Raw genomic sequence first — 18048 nt, forward strand, 5'->3', positions numbered from 1 at the left:
TTAGATGATCTAGCTAAAACTGAATGTCCATATCTTTTGAAAGAATTAATATAGCTGTCTCTTCATATAGAAGACCAAGCGTGATTGGACACACAAGGAATTTTCTTTGGTACATATACTCTCGGTATACAGAAAAAAGAATATATATATATATATATTCATCAAGAATCATAAGATACAGCACTTAGTGATAGTCATAGGTTACTAATAAGCAATCAAATCGTATTGGAAATAAAACCATATACATTGTAATGATACAAGCAACATGGTTATAGCCATTGATGGGTGTTTACAGTAATGGAACATTAGATCTTAAGCCAACAACATATTGTCAAGCCTAGGGTCTCCCTGTGGATCGATGCCTATCTCTGAACATACAACTTCAGAAGAAACCACACAGGTCAGGGTAACTTACCCTCAACTGAAACAGGAGAGGCTCAAAGCTGCAAAGAGGGTTGTATTTATACTGTGGCTCCAGGGACATCTAACTATCACATACCTGCCAGGACTTGCTTGGCTTTGAAAATTACTATTGAAAATATGTACATTCTTTTGTAGATTTCACTGCACCTCTGGGCCTGCCCACTGCTCAGGAAAACATTAATTTGGAATGAAGATGAACAACATGTTTCTGGAGCTTTAAAGACTGCTTTTGCATCAGAATCCATCCTCCTTCAGATATGACTATGGGTAGTACTAGTAGAAGCAGCAAACATTCAAGCTTTTGAAATATGGAGATATATCTTAGAGAAGGCATGATACTCTGTGTAACTATGCACTGACCCCGGACATGACAGCATGTTTGAAGGTGCTCTTAAATTTTTGTGGTTAGTGCATACTTGCTGCAGGCCACTTGGACTCTTCAAGACAATTTAATTATGGGATTTTTGATTGCCATGAATCAGGATGATGCAAGGTAGTATGTCACCACCTGCTCAGCCTGTCATAGAACAAAAGACAAGTAATGAGGGCTTTTGGTGCCATCACCCACCCCAATATATCCTCGGGCCACTACTGTATGATTAAACTTTATAACATTTAACAAGGGGGAAAGAGGCCTTTTGGTGATAGTGGACACTTTAACAAAGATGGCTCATTTCATAGTCTGCTCAGGGCTGCCCCCAATCAAAGACGCAGCAATTTTTACAATGAATCTTCTGTTTACATGACTTATCTGACCACTTGGTCTTAGACTGTGGCCCACAATTTACTACCAAGTTCTGATAAAAACTTTTCAAAAGTCATGGGGTCCAGATCCACTTCTGCACATCATCTGGAATCAGATGGACAGATGGCAAGGATGAACAGGAATCTGGAGATTTCAAGGCAGACTACAATCACTACAGCAAATGCAAAAGGATTTTTAAAGAGATGATACTGAATTGAGTGCCGTAGATATTGACATGTCTACATTCTTGGCTTGACCATAGATTACAAAGTCTAATGTGGAGTATAACGAGCAAATGCTCTCCCAAAGCAACTTTTTTCTTTATATAAAAAAACTGAAACAAAATATTATTTGTTTGCAAGAAACTCATATTAGGAGGAAAAATATACAACTTAATTTAATATTTAATTAATATAAATTTGGCTGAAGAATTTATTTTATCAACCCCTAAAAAAAGTTGTTTTGTGTATTAATCCTCAACTAAAACAGAATTTGTATTGACTGAAGAACATAGTAGATAACATTGAGATGAAAGTTTAACTAATAGGATTAAGACTAGTATTCAGAATGTATATCCTAAATGAGGATAATGAAGGTTTTTTTTTTTTTTACAAATGACATACAATGAATACTATTTTTTTAACAAAAATTGTTTGATGGGGGATTAAAATGGAGTGGTTTTTCCACAGTTGGCAAAACATCTGAGAAAAATATTAAAATTTATCTAAACTTTGCATGACAAAAAACACAAAAACTTTATATAGGACGATTCAAGATTCAAAAGAAAGATTAAGATTGGGTATACCTAATTTGAGATTATACTCTTTAGCTGGTTGTTTAGTTTGGATGAAAGAATGGGTGTTACTGAGAAACAGAAGGCTTTTTGTCTTAAAATCACTTGAGATTTGGGGAGCATTGATAGTTATGCTATGACAAAATTTAGGTTAAAGTAGAGTTTAAAAATCATGTTGTTAGAAGCTATATTGAGAACATGGACCAAATATAAATTCTAAGTTGTGGCTGAAAATATCTTTGTGGCTTTCAGCCCATGAATCATTCTACAGAAGATAAAATGGTTAACTTATTCTGAGACTAGAATTGTTTATTACAAAAAATTAAAATAGATAAAGATCTTCTGGTCTTGAACATGTTTCAAGACAACATTTAAAAAAACTCTGTACAAATGATGAACATACATAAATGTATACAATATTATTGAGATTTGAAACAAAAGAAGCACAAATGAAAGAATATATGATAATGTGGGCTATATCATCAGAGGAGTCCTGTTGCAAGCCCTGATTGCCCCCCGTTCAGTCAGTGGGGTCTAGGAAAAGGGCGATTCTGCTGTTGTACCTGCCGTCTGGAGTATTTCCAGTCGGCAACATGTGGCTCTTTGGGCCCTCTTCTGTGGCTCCCTGTTGGATGATCCCACCACTGGCTGGCCCCACCCCTTGTCCTCCCCTCCCACTCACTCCTTGCCTGACCTGAGAAGGTAAGGGCAATGGCGAGGGATGGAGAAGCGGCCAGGGCTGATTCTGCAGTGCCTCACTTGCTGGAGTTTCTTTCACTCCTTGTTGGTGCTAAGTGTGCCTCGGTTGCTTGAGGAGATACGCAATCTGCTCTCCACCCCGAGATACTGGCCTGTCCTGGCCGCGACCAACGCTGGTTTCTCTAACACGAGGGCTGGAGGAATGGGATCCGGGAGTGTCACGCAGGCGCCGTACGCTCTGTGTGGAAGCCCCGAAAACTTCAAATATCGGTAAGGAGTGCAGGCAGGTGGGTGGGCTCTCTGGAGCACTGTACCGGAATGGTACCTGGTGCTCTCGGCAGGCACTGGTACACCCGTACTGGGGCATACCGGTCATAGCCAACCACTGATACAGTCAAATGACTAGGTTCATGCAGCATGCTATGCCTTAAAACACAAATAGCTGCATATGCCTTTAACATGTTAAAAAACCCACAATTGCTGCATATACATTGAAGACGAGATGAGAAGTATTATTCACTAAAAGCAGTAGGCAACCTTGTTGGCAGTTGAAGAGAATGGGAAAAAAATACTCCCCGTTCTTTGGAGGAAAATAATGGGGAGGCTAATAAAGGTGCTAGGGGAAGAGCAACTGCAAACTTGTGTTCCAGAGAGGAAATCAAAATTAATTTGACTAGCATATTCTTATCACTTTTGAATAACCCTTATCTGCTAAAGAACAAACAGATCCTTAGCATGCCATTTGCCTCATTGAAGCAGGATTGGGGGAAATGCAATTGTTCCTAACTACAACTCCCAGCATTCCTCACCACTACCATACTGGCTAGGCCTGCTGGAATCTGTAGTGCAACAAGACTTGGAGAACCATACCCTTGTAATAAAGGAATGCCCTGTTTGTCCTACAGTGCTTAATTATAGCCCAGATATACCCAAGAGGCCCGTGTTAGGGCAGGCTTTAGCAATGTTTTGTAATATCTGGAGGTAGTACAACACCAAGCGTCTCTCAATGAAAACTTTTGGGAATTGTGGTTCAGCACAATTTTGGGTCTCAATTGCTCATACGTCAAATTGGGGAAGACTACAAGAGGTTCTCCAATACCCTAAGCAACAAGTATTTTCTCCATTGACAACTGCCTGATCCTTGGTAAGTGCTGCATATATATTGGAGATGTGAAGTATCATTTACTAATAAAGTATGGTATTGGTAATATCAAAGATTGAACCCGAAACTTTCCATTAGCAAGAAACTCTCATTCTTAACTAAGCAATACAGTCATTAAGTGAACAATCATGTGACTAGATTTATGGCATCACTTCTCCCATAGTGGTTAAGTGATTCACCTGTGGTCATTAAACAAGACATCACACGACAACTATCTGCTATTATATTGCTGGATTTTACTCTATTGATTCTTCTTTTGGGAAGTTGGCTTGTACAAATCCTGAAAGCATGACTGTGGGTGACTTATCATAAATGCCCAAATCATGATCACACGTCTGCAGGGATGCTACAAGAAGTATAAGAACAAGTTATAATATTCATTTTTTCAGTGCTGTGGTAATTTCAAATGATCACTAAACAGGGTAGTCATGAAGCATTACCCCTATATGAGTAAAAGCAGTTTTGTAGAAGAAAGTATTTGCTTGTGGAAATGGTACATGCCAAGAACTAATGCGAAGGTAGCCAATTTCATATTCTGCTGGAAGTGAGGCTTGCTGTCTGAAAGGTAACAAATGAACATCTCCAGCAAGTCTCTTGAATGTTTGTTTGTGTCCTGCTCAAAACACAAATGTATTCAACACAACTTCCACCTCCTATTTTCCCCACAAAAATCCTGTGGGGTGGGTTGAGCTGAGAGTGACTGCCCAAAAGTCATCTAGCTGACTTTCATAGCTAAGACAGGATTTGAACTCACAGCCTCCAGCTTTCTAGCCTGCTGCCTTAACAACTAACTAAATCAGAATGAAGTCGTATACAGTATACCCTTTTAGTATCTTGACACTAAATCCTTGATTCCTTATCTTGAAAGCTTACATATCCTGAGCTGTGAGTGCATTGGGCATTGCACAGTAAATTAGGCTAAAATCAGTATGGTTGTTTATGTCCAGTAGGTTTGTGGTGAACTTCTTCATGTTTTAGCATTCTTGATTGATTTCCGCATACCCTATAACCATGATGGCGAATCTATGGCACAGGAGCCATTTGTTAGGGCATGCAAGGTGTTGCCCTATCAGTTCCAGGCCCAGCATGCATGCAGCTGACTTCGGCCTTCTTTTCAGGCCGTTTTTCACCCTCCGGAGGCTTCAGGGAAGCTCCTGAAACTTTCGGAGGACCTCTGGGGAGATCGGGGGAGGCTGTTTTTGCCCTTCCCAGGCTCCTAGAAAGCCTCTGGAGCCTGGGGAGGGAGAAAAAAAGTGTGGCAAAAGCGGGGGGGGGGGGAAGCACTGGTCGTGCGCGCGTGGGGGGGAACATGCACATGCGCATGCGCGCTGGAGTCACGTGCATAGCATTATGGGTGTGACACGCCCACACTTGCCCTCCTGCACTCCCCCCACTTTTGGCACAGGAGCCAAAAAAGGTTAGCCATCAATGCCCTATAATATGAACACTGCAATTGTGCTTTATTGGGATTTATACTTAACTGATAACCCGGCGTTGCCCAGGTATTTATAGAGGGGAAATGTCTGGACCAAATGTAATTTCTAATGTTGGATTTTCCTCCTTACCAGAAGAAGCCCCCTTGTAGAGTACTGTGAAGCAGTTATCACAGTAACTCCACTGCACTGTATAATAGAAGCCATTTTACAGCAATAGAGCAAATGCCATTTTAAAGCACAACAGGCTGTATCTTAACAGAACACACACTCTGAGGGGTGTTAGGAATGTCTTACCCCCACAGTATTTATTTTCCAGAGAGTACGTCATCTATGTACCAAGTTTGTTTGAAATTGCTTGAGGTGTTCCAGTGTTATGCAACACAGAGACGGGGGGAGGGGTGATGTGTGATGTTGCCATTAGAGTTGCAGCTCTTATAAAAGTGCTCCATCTCTTCCCACACACACATACATCCTTACAATACAGGTGTGGTCACAACCGCTGTCAGCCTCATAGTTTGCCTGAAGAATCCCAATAACTTCAAGACACATGTCTTTCTGGCAATATCCAGCAGATTGAGTGAAGAAAGAAGAGCCAAGAATCCTTTCTTTGGTTTAGTATTATTGCATCATCATGTTTTGTTCCAGCATTTTTTTTTTTACATTGTGGTACAGTTTGTGTTTGTTGGAAAACTAATAGTCTTGGAATTCATTGTGACTAATGTCTGTGCAAGAAGCTGTGACATCTTAATTCTCCAAAGAAAATACAATGACTGTTCTTTTTTCCCATTGTGCATTCTATTATTTGCTGGACGTGGATTGTCTGATACAGAAGTTGAGCTTAGATACCCCCAAAGAGGGCAATGAGGGGTACTTGAGTGGATGGAAGAGAGGACAGCATCCAAGTCATGGATGTGATAGATGGCTTTGTCCTCCTGTCATTGAATGGTGGAAGGACAAAAGAAGGAAATATCAGCATTCCAAGAAATACACCATAGAAAGCAGATATGGAGTCTTAATCATTTCCTTCTACAGAGCTATGAGCTTGCCTCCTTTGGAATAAGTATCCACTTGAGAGCAGAGCAGTAGATTAAAAGCATGGACAGTTGCTTATAGGATGTGGAGGAGGATTTTCTGGAGTTTTTCCCTTAAGCTTTTGCCTTTAATGAAAGCTTCTCTTCCTGTCAGATAGCTTCCTCCATTTCCTCCTCCTGGAGAATATGATTGTTTTGATAGACCAGATGTGGAGATTCTGACCAGCTCTCTGGGCTGCCCTGCTTGTATGATCTCCTTTCAGATGGTCTCTTCAGCCTCCACAGACTTCCAGGACTATTACTTGTGCCAGCTCTCAGTCAAGCTTCTGTGGCTGCTGCAGTGTTACCCTTCCCCAGGTAACAAACATACTTGATAAAGCCGCAGATAGCACTGGAATATGCCAGCTTCCTGAATTTAATAAATAAAAGTTAGCTTCTCTTCATCACTTTTTTCCTAGGCCTAAGGAAGTCCCTTTTTCTTCCTCTACTAAAAAGGCCTGCACAATCATTATGTTCACACCCTTCCTATTCTCCTCTTCCTCTGCATTTGATGGAAGGAAGACACCCTGATAATATCTGTCATTTTTGTAACATTCCAGAAACACTGAGCTTTGGTTGCATTTCCTTAAAGGGCCTTTCAGAACAACAGAGAATGGATGGTCCTAAACTTGTGAGAAACTGGAATGACATATAGAACATCCTTGGTGGGTGGGATAGAGATGATGGCTGGCCAAAAGGGAGAAGATTCACCAACAGAGGAGCTTAAGAAAACTCATTCAAGACTTTCAGAGAGTCTGCAATTAACTCTTGAACTGCTATAAACATAGCAAGAAGGGAACTAATCAGTCAGAAAGCAAATGTCCTTTGCAAACTGACGATCACCTCGTCTGTTAAAACTAAAATATTTGAAATTGACTTCTGCCAGAAATTTTGGTAAACTGATGTCATATTATAATGGGTACAAGGTTCAAGGTAAGCAGCTTGGCAGTTTGTACAGCCATAATGAAGATGGATCTGCTCCAAATCTCCCAAATCTTGATCAGACATACATTGATTGAGGGTCAAAAGAATACTCCAGAAAGCTGCACTCTGAAATCTTTTTATTGGGGGCAGGAAAGTCTGGGCTTAGTCTATTCTGTGCCTCACTGCATGGCAGTCTTCTACAAATGATGGCAGGTGGGGCATACACCTTCTGATTGGGCCTGCTGCTTCAGCTCCTCCAAAATGGGTGCTGTTGCATGCTCAAACATCTTTTGCAGCACCTCTCTATTCGCAATGCTGTAGCTGTGGATAGGAAATGAACCAGGAAGTGAAATAAAAGAGTCAATTGGAAAAGAATTTAAAAAATACTATTAGCAGGGGGGAAACAGGGGAGAGAAGAAGAGAATGTATGAAAATTCTAAGCTTAAAAGAGAATTTTAAAAAGTCATTTAAAATCCATCTCCTCTTGATTCTTCTAAACATGCATGCCATTATCATGAGCTTTAGCAACTTGACCTTTTTCAAAGAAACGGAAATAAATGTTCTCATAAATATAAAGCCAATGCCAGATGGTCAATTTTGTAGAAAACTCCATTTTCAGCAACAGCCAATTAACTGCTCATGTGAATAGTCAATTTACTGGCTTTTGTAATACTGAACCTTCTCTTCTGTGAACTGGAAAATTGAAATTACTTGCTTATCCATGAAAGGAAATCTGTAATATTAAGTCAGGTTTTTTTTGTTTGCTAACATACTGCTCTTGGACTACTTAAGTAAGTTTTTTGGGGGGTAACGATGGAAAAATCTTAAGAGTTTGTAACTTCTCATTCATCATGTCCATCCAACTAGAGTGTGTTTCTCACCCTTGGCAATGTCAAGCTGTAGAGGCTTTAGCTAATGAAAACTGGGGAATTCTGGGAATTGAGGTTCATACAGTTTAGTTTAGTTTAGTTTAGTTTAGTTTAGTTTAGTATAGCTTAGCTTAGATTAGCTTAGTTTACTGTACCTTACCTTACTTTACTTTACTTTATTGTCATTGCACCTTGTTCAACAAAATTAAATGCCATCTTCAGTGTACATTATAATTATAAAAATAAAAAACTCAAACATACATCCTTTACTTTCTATATAACTGAAATTGAAAATTTGATATTGCACTATAGCATAGAATTCAATATGGTTACTGCCTGGGATAGAAGCTGTTTTTCAGCCTATTTGTCCTTGTTTTTATTATCCTGTACCGTCTGCCAGATAGTAATAGTTCAAAAAAAGGGTGCCCAGGATGAGATGGATCTGTAAGAATGTTTTGAACTTTCTTAAGGCAGTGGGAGTTATAAAGCTCTTCCAAAGAGGGGAGAGGGCAACCAATGATTTTCTGGGCAATGAAGTTGACCCTCTGTAATGCTGTCCTATCTGCCACTGCAATTGGCAAACCATACACAGGTGCAGTAAGTTAAAATAGTCTCTATGATGCAGCGGTAGAAGGTCACCAGCAGTGTTTCATTCAATTATTGTTTCCTGAGAAGTCTCAGGTAGTATAATGCTGATAACCAAGGACTGGATGTCTAATTTAATCCTTCTATGGTCCACTATAAGCTCCTTGGTCTTATTGGTGTTAAAAACCAAATTATTGTTTCCACACCACGAAAGCAACTGGTTCAGCTCATCTGGATAGGATGCATAAAATTGTCAAGTTTGAGAATCATTACAATAAGCTACAGCAAAGGTACGCATGTTTAGAGACCCTTCACTTAAGTTACATTATTGTAGCAACCAGAACTACTTTTTCACTGTGCCTGCCCTCTTACAACATTCTTCCCAAGATTCAAATGGCCCTGACAATACATTTCAGATCTTTGAGACAATATCTTTCAGACCTTTGAGACAATATCTTTCAGACCTTTGAGACAATATCTTTCAGACCTTTGAAACAATATCTTTCAGACCTTTGAGACAATATCTTTCAGACCTGGCTTCCTCAGACACTGGGTAGGGAGGTTTTTCCCCAGTTGACTGTTTCTGGATTGGTTTTAGTTGATACAAGTTATTTTGGGAATATATTTTATTGTATTTTAAAATTGAGGATTTCATTACTTGTTTTTTTATTAGTGTACACTGCTCTGGTTCACATATCAACTGGACAGTGATTACATTGATTTAATCAGTCAATCATGCTAAGCCATAATATGGTGAGTTTGGTTTTATCTCAGTTTTTGTGGCCCTTGGGGATTACCAAATCCAGCACCCAATCTGCCATGCCCAAAGCATCACAAAATGTCACAATTTAAACGCTGAATGCTAAATTTCTATATTTTTTAGTCAAAAAATGGCAAATAAGATGGGAATGGGAGTCTGAGCCCAGAAGATGAAATACATTTATATTTGTTAACAATTTCCTCTAACGGAAGCAGCAGCAGAAAACCTCTCTATAACTTCCCTTCTTGGATAAGAAGTCACTGGAAGATTTCCTGCAGCCCACCAGCAGGCTGAAAATTCAAGCAGTAATCCAGGCCTACCTTTGATTTATAGCTTAACACATGAAAAAGTAGCCAATGCTGATAGTTCTCGTTAATGACCACATCACCCATGTTTACGGATGCTTGCATGGTTCCACAGTTGTGGGACCATGATTTTCTGAGAGTTTTTTTACTGCATTTCTGCCATTTACCTCTGGGTAATGGTAAAAATGCCCATTGAGTAAAATTGGCCCACTTGACAGCTGTGATGTTTGCTTAATAGCTTCTACAAAAATTGTAAAATCAGGTGCGGTGAGATAGTAACCTGCTTAACAACCAACATGACATATGACTATAATTCCAAGTTCAATTAGTTAAGCAGTAAATCAAGGACTATGCTTTGTGTAATAAATTGTAATTAAGAAAACAATTATTTAGAGGCTTTATGACATTGGTCTCCATGAAATCAAGGAAATCAAACTTAACATTGCCCCAATCTGCACATCCTTTCTTAATCTAGCCTTTTGATTTTCATTATCAGGTTGGTCTATATTCAATTCTGACCCCGAGGTTTGAACTGGGTACCTGGAACATCTAGCACAAGTAGGAGGAGGCCAATTAAGTGTTTCTATGTTTTTGAGTGTTCCAAGATATTGGGATACATCTTCCAGGAGTGGATTCACTTGCCAGAGTCCATCCAGGTCTACACGGAGCTGAGTCAGAGATACTGATGCCCGCTTTGCCCTGGTATGAGAAGAATGGAAAATAAGTAAAAATATCAAATACCCACAAATTCCAAATTCAAGGCCCTGTAACAGCTCAGATAGATACAAGTTTGCCTCTCCACATGGATCCTTAGCTCTAGGGAACGGTAAACAGTGGATTATTCTTGTCTCCATCATCTCTTAAATCTGGTACTTCTTTCACTTGTAATAAGAGGCCACAACTGGAGTTGGAGGAGAGAAATGGCAGTCCAATTTCAAGAAAATGGAGCCCCCTAGCTCAAGAGAGGCACATACATGGCAGAGACTTCATCGAGTTCCTCCCGCAGCATCCTGAGTGTTTGGCCTTGTTCCACTTGTGTCCTTTCATTCTGGGGAAGAACTCCTTCCAAGCGTACCTCCAGCTCGGCCAATAGCCGCAACACCTCCTTCTGGGCAAACTCTAGCATGCATTTCCTAGAGTGTAATAGAAAGAGACCAGGTTGGGGATATCTTGTTGCCTCTATAAAAATCAAGGTTCCTCCCCTCCCATTCCCTCCTCCGAGAGGTACCAAGAGAGCAGCAGTGCACTACTTCCCTCTCCCCAAAGATGGGCGACTTTGGGGATGTTGCCATCATGCTACTTATCAAGTACAAAAGTTGTTTGGAGACCAAACTCGCCATCCCCTGGTCCACCAATTGTCACAAGGTCTTACCAACGAAAGTCTTCTACTTGAACCTGTTCCTGTAAGTTACACAGTTTCTCCTAAACAGAGAGGGGGAAGTGACAGGGGAAGAATAAGATTAACTTGTGGATTGAATATGTTTATGTGCTGTTCTCTTTTCCAATTAGAATTCCAATACAATAAAACTTTCAAGTTCAAATCCACAAAGAAAGTAACAGGGAGCAACAGAGGCAACAAAATATCTTACTCCAACCTCGCACCCTCCAGATGTTATAGATAACAATGCTCTTAATTCCTAACCATATAGCTGGGCTAACTAAAGAAAGAGGCTTAAAAAAAAGATATTTAGGGGCAAAACTGGATATCCTCTCTCACCTCCAAGAGGGCTGAATTTTCTTCAAGCACTTTGGTTTTAATTTCAGCATCCTCCACAGATGTTGTCAACTTTTGGCAGCTTTCCTTCAAGAAATTTCAGGGGTGGGGAAGAAACTCAGGTGGCCAAGCATTAAGCAATTGGAATTAGCTAACATGGAATTTGCATTCAATGTGGTACATCTCCTTTTCTATAAAAGTCTTTTAAGAAGTTGTGGTACAGAGGAAGCTGAACACTCTCCCATTTCCCTTTTTTCTAATGATAAATTTGGGAAATATATGTATAAATACTTCTGACTATCTTCTCAGTTTGATTGCACCAGATGCAAAATGTCCCTTATAGAGGAAGGGCTGGATTGGGCAGCACATGAAGTTAATAATAAATTAAAAGAAAAGCATACTCAGATGAGCATCTAGGTTGCTCGCCCAAATAAATGCTAGGGCCAGGCCCAACAAAAAGACATTGGAATTATTTTATGAGTATTATAGGAAGCCCACAATGGAATTATTTTCTGGGACCTTACATGAAGTCCACCATGGAGCTAAACAGTACAGCCTCCATGTATACTACTATAATTCTTTGGCCCTTGAATCAGGTGCTACTTTAGGCAGACATCCAGCGTGCCTTATAGAAGCATCCCTGAAGTTAGAGAAATACCATAATGGTTTCTGCGTTTGACTTAAAATTTGGCTGCTGTATTTCAATACCAGCTTGCTTTTCCTCTGGATATGAAGGATGGAAGTTATAATGTGATAAATCTAAAATAGCAGACACAGAGAAGACTAGATGTTCCAAAAGAACATACACTTTCCCTTCACTAGAGAAAGATGAGAAGCTGCATCTCCAAGTGGAATATACACTTAAAAGTTATACAGACCCCAAGAGTACAAATGATTTTTGGGAACATTTGCAAAAGAACCTGTTAATCTACTGTAGCACTAAGGAGACTAGTGTTTTGTGCACTTAAATAACTATCATAGTATACAATAGCTATTGGGATAACCACCTTATTATTTAAAGAGCCGTAAGTTAGTTATCTTTGGGGGGGAAAGGGGGAAAGAAGCATTTTTACTTGTTTATTATTAGAACAATACTAATTCAGGGCAAGAAAATTAATTATCTAGTAAAGCAGAAACAGGTATGTGGGCTTGTGACTCATTTCCTTACCTGTTGGCTAGAAGTATCATCTTCCTCTTGTGACCAAGCTGGCTTGATGGGAAGCGGAGGATCCCGTCTTTCATCTCCTGCTCCCCACGGCAGGCCTTCATCATCTGTGGATTCATTCTCACTGGTGGAATCATCATGTTCCCCATCAGTTAGATTCAGGAGAGAAACATTAGTACAAGCAGAAGAACGCTTCAAGTTCAGATTAGGGCTTTCACTGGTAATATGGGGCTCAATTCTGGGTTGGGAAAAAGTACACATATTATCCTTAGATAATAGTAATGGACTTTTTTCTCACATAATATATCACAGTGACATAGTTTTGATAATTTACTACAGCAAAGAGCCTTGTGATGCCTCAATGGCTAACATATTTCTTGGCAACCTAAGCTTTTGGGAACCAAAAACAACCCTTGGCTGGTATTTTATCATTGTTTTTGCCTATGATTTCTAAACTCCCTTCATGAGCAAACATGTCAATACATGAAGATTAAAATAATGACAAAATTCTAGCCCGTCCCAAACATGATGCTTTCTAAGTGTGTGTTTGTTGTTAACATCCTCAATTTATGGGATTACTATATGGAAATTCTGAAATATCATCCTGGAAATTTTGAGAATTGAAATCCAACACATTGTTAGAGCACCCAATTTTACTTATGTATTGCAACACTTATATACTGCAGCCAAGTTAACACATTTTGGGTGACTCACATACTATCATATCCCTCTACCAATAAATTTAAATAACAGATTATTCCAAAGAGATAGGGCAATTATCAAAAAGGCTCCCATCCCCATCACTTTTTGAAGGGGGGGGGAGTCCAAAGGTGCCCCTCCCAGATAGCACTCACAATATCTATGTAAAGAAGATGGTTCATAAAGTAGCATGTATAGCCCAACAGGGGGAAGGCTTTATCGATTAAAATAAGGATTTTATACAGGGAAGTTTATTGTTAACCAATTCATAGTTCACAGCCCAATGCTACCCTGCTGAAGCAGATCACGGCTCACCAACTCAAGTTTTAAGTATTCTTCAAATGCAGCCCACACATAATATATTGCAATAAACAATGTTGAGGTAATGAAGATAAGAGTGTCTACTGTCAGAGTCTTCCACTCCCAAAGGACACAACAGAAACACTAGGCAACACTTGGGAAAGGCTTTCCTGGTAACAAAATCCACCTGCTAATCATACCCAAGGATCCCTATTTTTATCCTAGCTCTATCAAGGAATGTGATCCTCTCTAAAGCCAATACTGGGGCACAAAATAAGACCAATTGTTTCTGAACAAGCAATAACTTCTGCTTGCTGTGATTCGGTTTAACCTAGTTTCTTGCCATCACATTCAATCTCTCACTTTTCACACCCTGGGTGAAGATCTCCTCTGCATTTCCTGCTATGTTCAGGCTATAAAGTTTGGTATCATTATGCATAGTACATACTATACAATACAATAGTAGAGTTGGAAGGGACCTTGGAGGTCTTCTAGTCCAACCCCCTGCCTAGGCAGGAAACAGACAAATAGCTATCCAACATCTTCTTAAAGACTTCCAGTGTTGGGGCATTCACAACTTCTGGAGGCAAGCTGTTCCACTGATTAATTGTTCTAACTGTCAGGAAATTTCTCCTCAGTTCTAAGTTGCTTCTCTCCTTGATTAGTTTCCACCCATTGCTTCTTGTTCTACCCTCAGGTGCCTTGGAGAATAGTTTGACTCCCTCTTCTTTGTGGCAACCCCTGAGATATTGGAACACTGTTATCATTGTCTCCCCTAGTCCTTCTTTCTATTAAACTAGATATACCCAGTTCCTGCAACCGTTCTTCATATGTTTTAGTCTCCAGTCCCCTAATCATCTTTGTTGCTCTTCTCTGCACTCTCTCCAGAGTCTCCACATCTTTTCTTCATCATGGTGCCCAAAACTGAATGCAGTATTCCAAGTGTGGCCTTACCAAGGCATTATAAAGTGGTATTAATACTTCACGTGATCTTGATTCTATCCCTCTGTTGATGTAGCCTAGGACTGTGTTGGCTTTTTTGGCAGCTGCTGCACACTCCTGGCTCATATTTAAATGGTTGTCCACTAGGACTCCAAGATCCCTTTCACAGTTACTACTACTGAGCATACTGTAGAACTCTCCCTCCAAACCAACAAATGACCTATCCCAATGGTTTCATTTAAATAATAAACAGCAGAAAGAATCAAGTCCCGGGACACTCCACATTCAAGTGACTTATCGTGTCACTTCTCTTGACATTACAAATATAATCAGAGAGTGGAACCACTGCAACATAATGCTACCCACCCATCCATCCACACATGCACCCACATCACATCCATCCAACTCTTAGATAATTCAGAAAAAATATCATGGTCAGTGGTACAGAACATTACTGAAAAGTTTAATTGGACAAGGATTTCGAACTGCTGGTCGCAAAATTAACATCACAGAATCCTGCCTGCTACCTCAGAGTTCAGAAGATCAAACCAAGCCCAAATTTTAGGATATTGCTTTAGCCACTCTGCTGGATTCTACCCATAGGGAGTCAAAGTCTATGGAAAAGGCTACATTTAGAAAAAGTCACTGGGGAAAATAAATCAGGCACATACAAAGCCAGGATTTCTGAGATCTCAGTGACAATCAAGGTGTAATTTTTTATCTAGCTGAGTGAACAAATGAGTTACTTAAGAAAGCAATAATTAACCGCCATGTATATAAAACCTGGATTTTTCTCCAGTGTTATAATTGGGACCAGAAAATGAAGAAAAGAATGGGAAGAGGGCTTCCCCCACTTTGCTTGGGCAGAAATCAGAAATGAGTTTTTTTTAAGGAGCAGTAATTCATATGCTTTACTAGGAAAGTAAACTAAAGTGCGATCTCCTGAGATTGAATCAGCACAATGTGTGCAGAAGGGCTGACTGGCTTTTGAGTTTCATGTTGTTGGAACCAAAAACCAATTTGATTTGATAGAATCTAATTATTGCTGCTGCCAAATACTCCCCCCAGGCTGTATTCATTCTCACAACACCTACCCTGCTAATGTCAGCAATAACTACAGTTATGGAACCTGCCTTAGATCAGATGAGATTCGTTATCTACTTTTAATTTATATTGTTTTTATTTCTTTCCTAGTATGATTTGGTAGCTTATTGATATCCAATGACTAAGTGTTAATGTATTTTATTCTTTTATGTACATTGAGAGCATATGGACCAAAGACAAATTCCTTGTATGTCCAATCACATTTGACCAATAAAGAATTCTATTCTATTCTATTCTATTCTATTCTATTCTATTCTAGTTAGACTACTGTTGGAGTACAAACTTTCATTATTCTCAGTCAACTTGGCCATACAGGCTACTAATTCTGGAAGCTACAGTCCAACAAAGCTGGGATCTGAGGGCAGCAGCTCTTCATAATCCAGAGGAGAAAAATATTTTTTGGTATCATTTGCTTTGGTCTTTTCACCTGAAGATGCCTAGGACTGAATCTGAAAACATTTGTAGGCAAACAGGTGTGTTACTGGGCATACTCACACCCTTCCCTGTATGTTCCCACATGCTGCAACAAATACACTGAACTCTACTTCCATGCTTTCCCTTCCCAGGTCACTCACCCATGGAAAGGGATAGTTTTCTTCTTTTGGGGGATGCTAGTAGACTTTCCAAACTCATCCTTGCTGTCCTGAGCCTGACTCTCAATTCCTGTCGGTGTGTCTCCAGCCTCATTTATTTCTTTGAATTGCCAGATGGTCTTCACCATATTGGCCATTACTGGGTTGGGGGGGTGGCGTCAATACCTGGTATGAGCACAAATTTTCTTGTCTGCACCTGGGAACATCTATCAGTTATAATCCAGTCTGCTCGCCAAGTGGGGGCAGGGATCTCCCAGCTGTTGCTATGACCTCACAACAGTTGCCATGGGGCTGACAATCATGTGACCCCATTTTCCCACCAACAGTTTATATCACCAACATTCTATGATGTCAGTAGAAGGCGAAAGATTTATACGATCTGAAGAGAAACCACAGCATAGCATTCAATGGAAAGAAAATTAATCCAAAACTCTAATGTGTGATTGTCCTGGCATTTCACTTTCCATGAAAACCGAAGTGAAAACCAAATACAATATATACTATTTAAACAGTGCTAGCATTGTACAGTTATTTTTGACCATCATATTTATTCTAATACACCGATGCAAATATAGTATCTTTTTCTGAGTCCACCTAATCTAATTTTTCCATATCCTAACTTCTACGTCATACTTCTAGCCATTGATAGAATCTGTTCCATGTGTCATAATGTTCCGTCTCTCCTTAGTCTTTTATTTTTAATGTTAATCTATCCATTTCTGCACAGACTAATGTCTTCCTTATTATCTCCTCCTCTGAATGGGTCCTCAAACTTTTTAAACAGGGGGGCAATTCACGGTCCCTCAGATTGTTGGGGGGCTGGACCAGCTGGTGGCATGGCTAGGTGGTCAGGTGACTGGGTGGGTGTGGCCAATTTAGCAGTCCATTTTGCCAATTTAGCAGTCTATTAAACAATACACACAAATTAAACTTTAATTTGTTTTGCTCCCAGGGGATGTTTTATTGGCTTTCGTTTCCATGTTGCTCTTTCGGTTGACTTTTCTTTTTACTAGTTTGTTTTTTAAGTTGTTTAGAAGTCTAGTGGTCCACTTCAGGAAACTCGGTTTTGCAGCAATTCTTCTCAGCTCTAAGGAGCTTACAATCAACAAATAGAACAAACTAGGGGAGGCATTGCCTCTCCTTGTTTTGGGTGGAAGGGAGGCATGGGATTCAGCTCAAGAGCTGGGCCTCCTTGAGGCAAAGGAGGAGGTTTATGTCTACTCATGTGGAGACTCTAGAAAGAGTACAGAGAAGAGCAACAAAGATGATTAGGAGACTGGAGACTAAAACATATGAAGAACGGTTGCAGGAACTGGGTATGTCTAGCTTAAGAGAAAGAAGGACTAGGGGAGACATGATAGCAGTGTTCCAATATCTCAGGGGTTGCCACAAAGAAGAGGGAGTCAAACTATTCTCCAAGGCACCTGAGGGTAGAACAAGAAGCAATGGGTGGAAACTAATCAAGGAGAGAAGCAACTTAGAACTGAGGAGAAACTTCCTGACAGTTAGAACAATTAATCAGTGGAACAGCTTGCCTCCAGAAGTTGTGAATGCCCCAACACTGGAAGTCTTTAAGAAGATGTTGGATAGCCATCTGTCTGAAATGGTATAGGGTTTCCTGCCTAGGTAGGGGGTTGGACTAGAAGACCTCCAAGGTCCCTTCCAACTCTACTATTGTATTGTATTACTCCAGAACCTGGAAACAGGCACCCCTCAGCAGCAAGCTCCTGCATACTTGGGACTGTTCCCAGGGATGAGAT

The 18048-nt window shown here is 40.1% G+C and overlaps 1 protein-coding gene across 2 annotated transcripts in view; it reads right to left on the reverse strand.

The window, feature by feature from the left end:
- Positions 1–7384: 7384 nt before the first annotated feature.
- LOC309402078 (testis-specific serine kinase substrate-like) overlaps positions 7385–18048 on the reverse strand; it is a 28561-nt gene continuing 17897 nt past the window's right edge. Inside the window, exons 1-5 of one of the 2 annotated variants that reach the window (XM_081971590.1) lie at positions 12654–12749; positions 11489–11572; positions 10746–11193; positions 10312–10470; positions 7385–7573 (exon numbers count right to left, since the gene is read on the reverse strand). In XM_081971590.1, the coding sequence (XP_081827716.1) occupies positions 7450–7573; positions 10312–10470; positions 10746–10897 (435 nt within the window). In that variant the 5' untranslated portion in view covers positions 10898–11193; positions 11489–11572; positions 12654–12749 and the 3' untranslated portion in view covers positions 7385–7449. Of the gene's footprint in view, positions 7574–10311; positions 10471–10745; positions 11194–11488; positions 11573–12653; positions 12750–18048 lie in introns of those variants that run through there. The other variant, XM_081971589.1, reaches the window with a different exon arrangement.

The sequence above is a fragment of the Natrix helvetica genome (assembly GCF_964273705.1).
Source record: "Natrix helvetica genome assembly, chromosome: Z".
NCBI classification, from domain to species: domain Eukaryota; kingdom Metazoa; phylum Chordata; class Lepidosauria; order Squamata; family Natricidae; genus Natrix; species Natrix helvetica.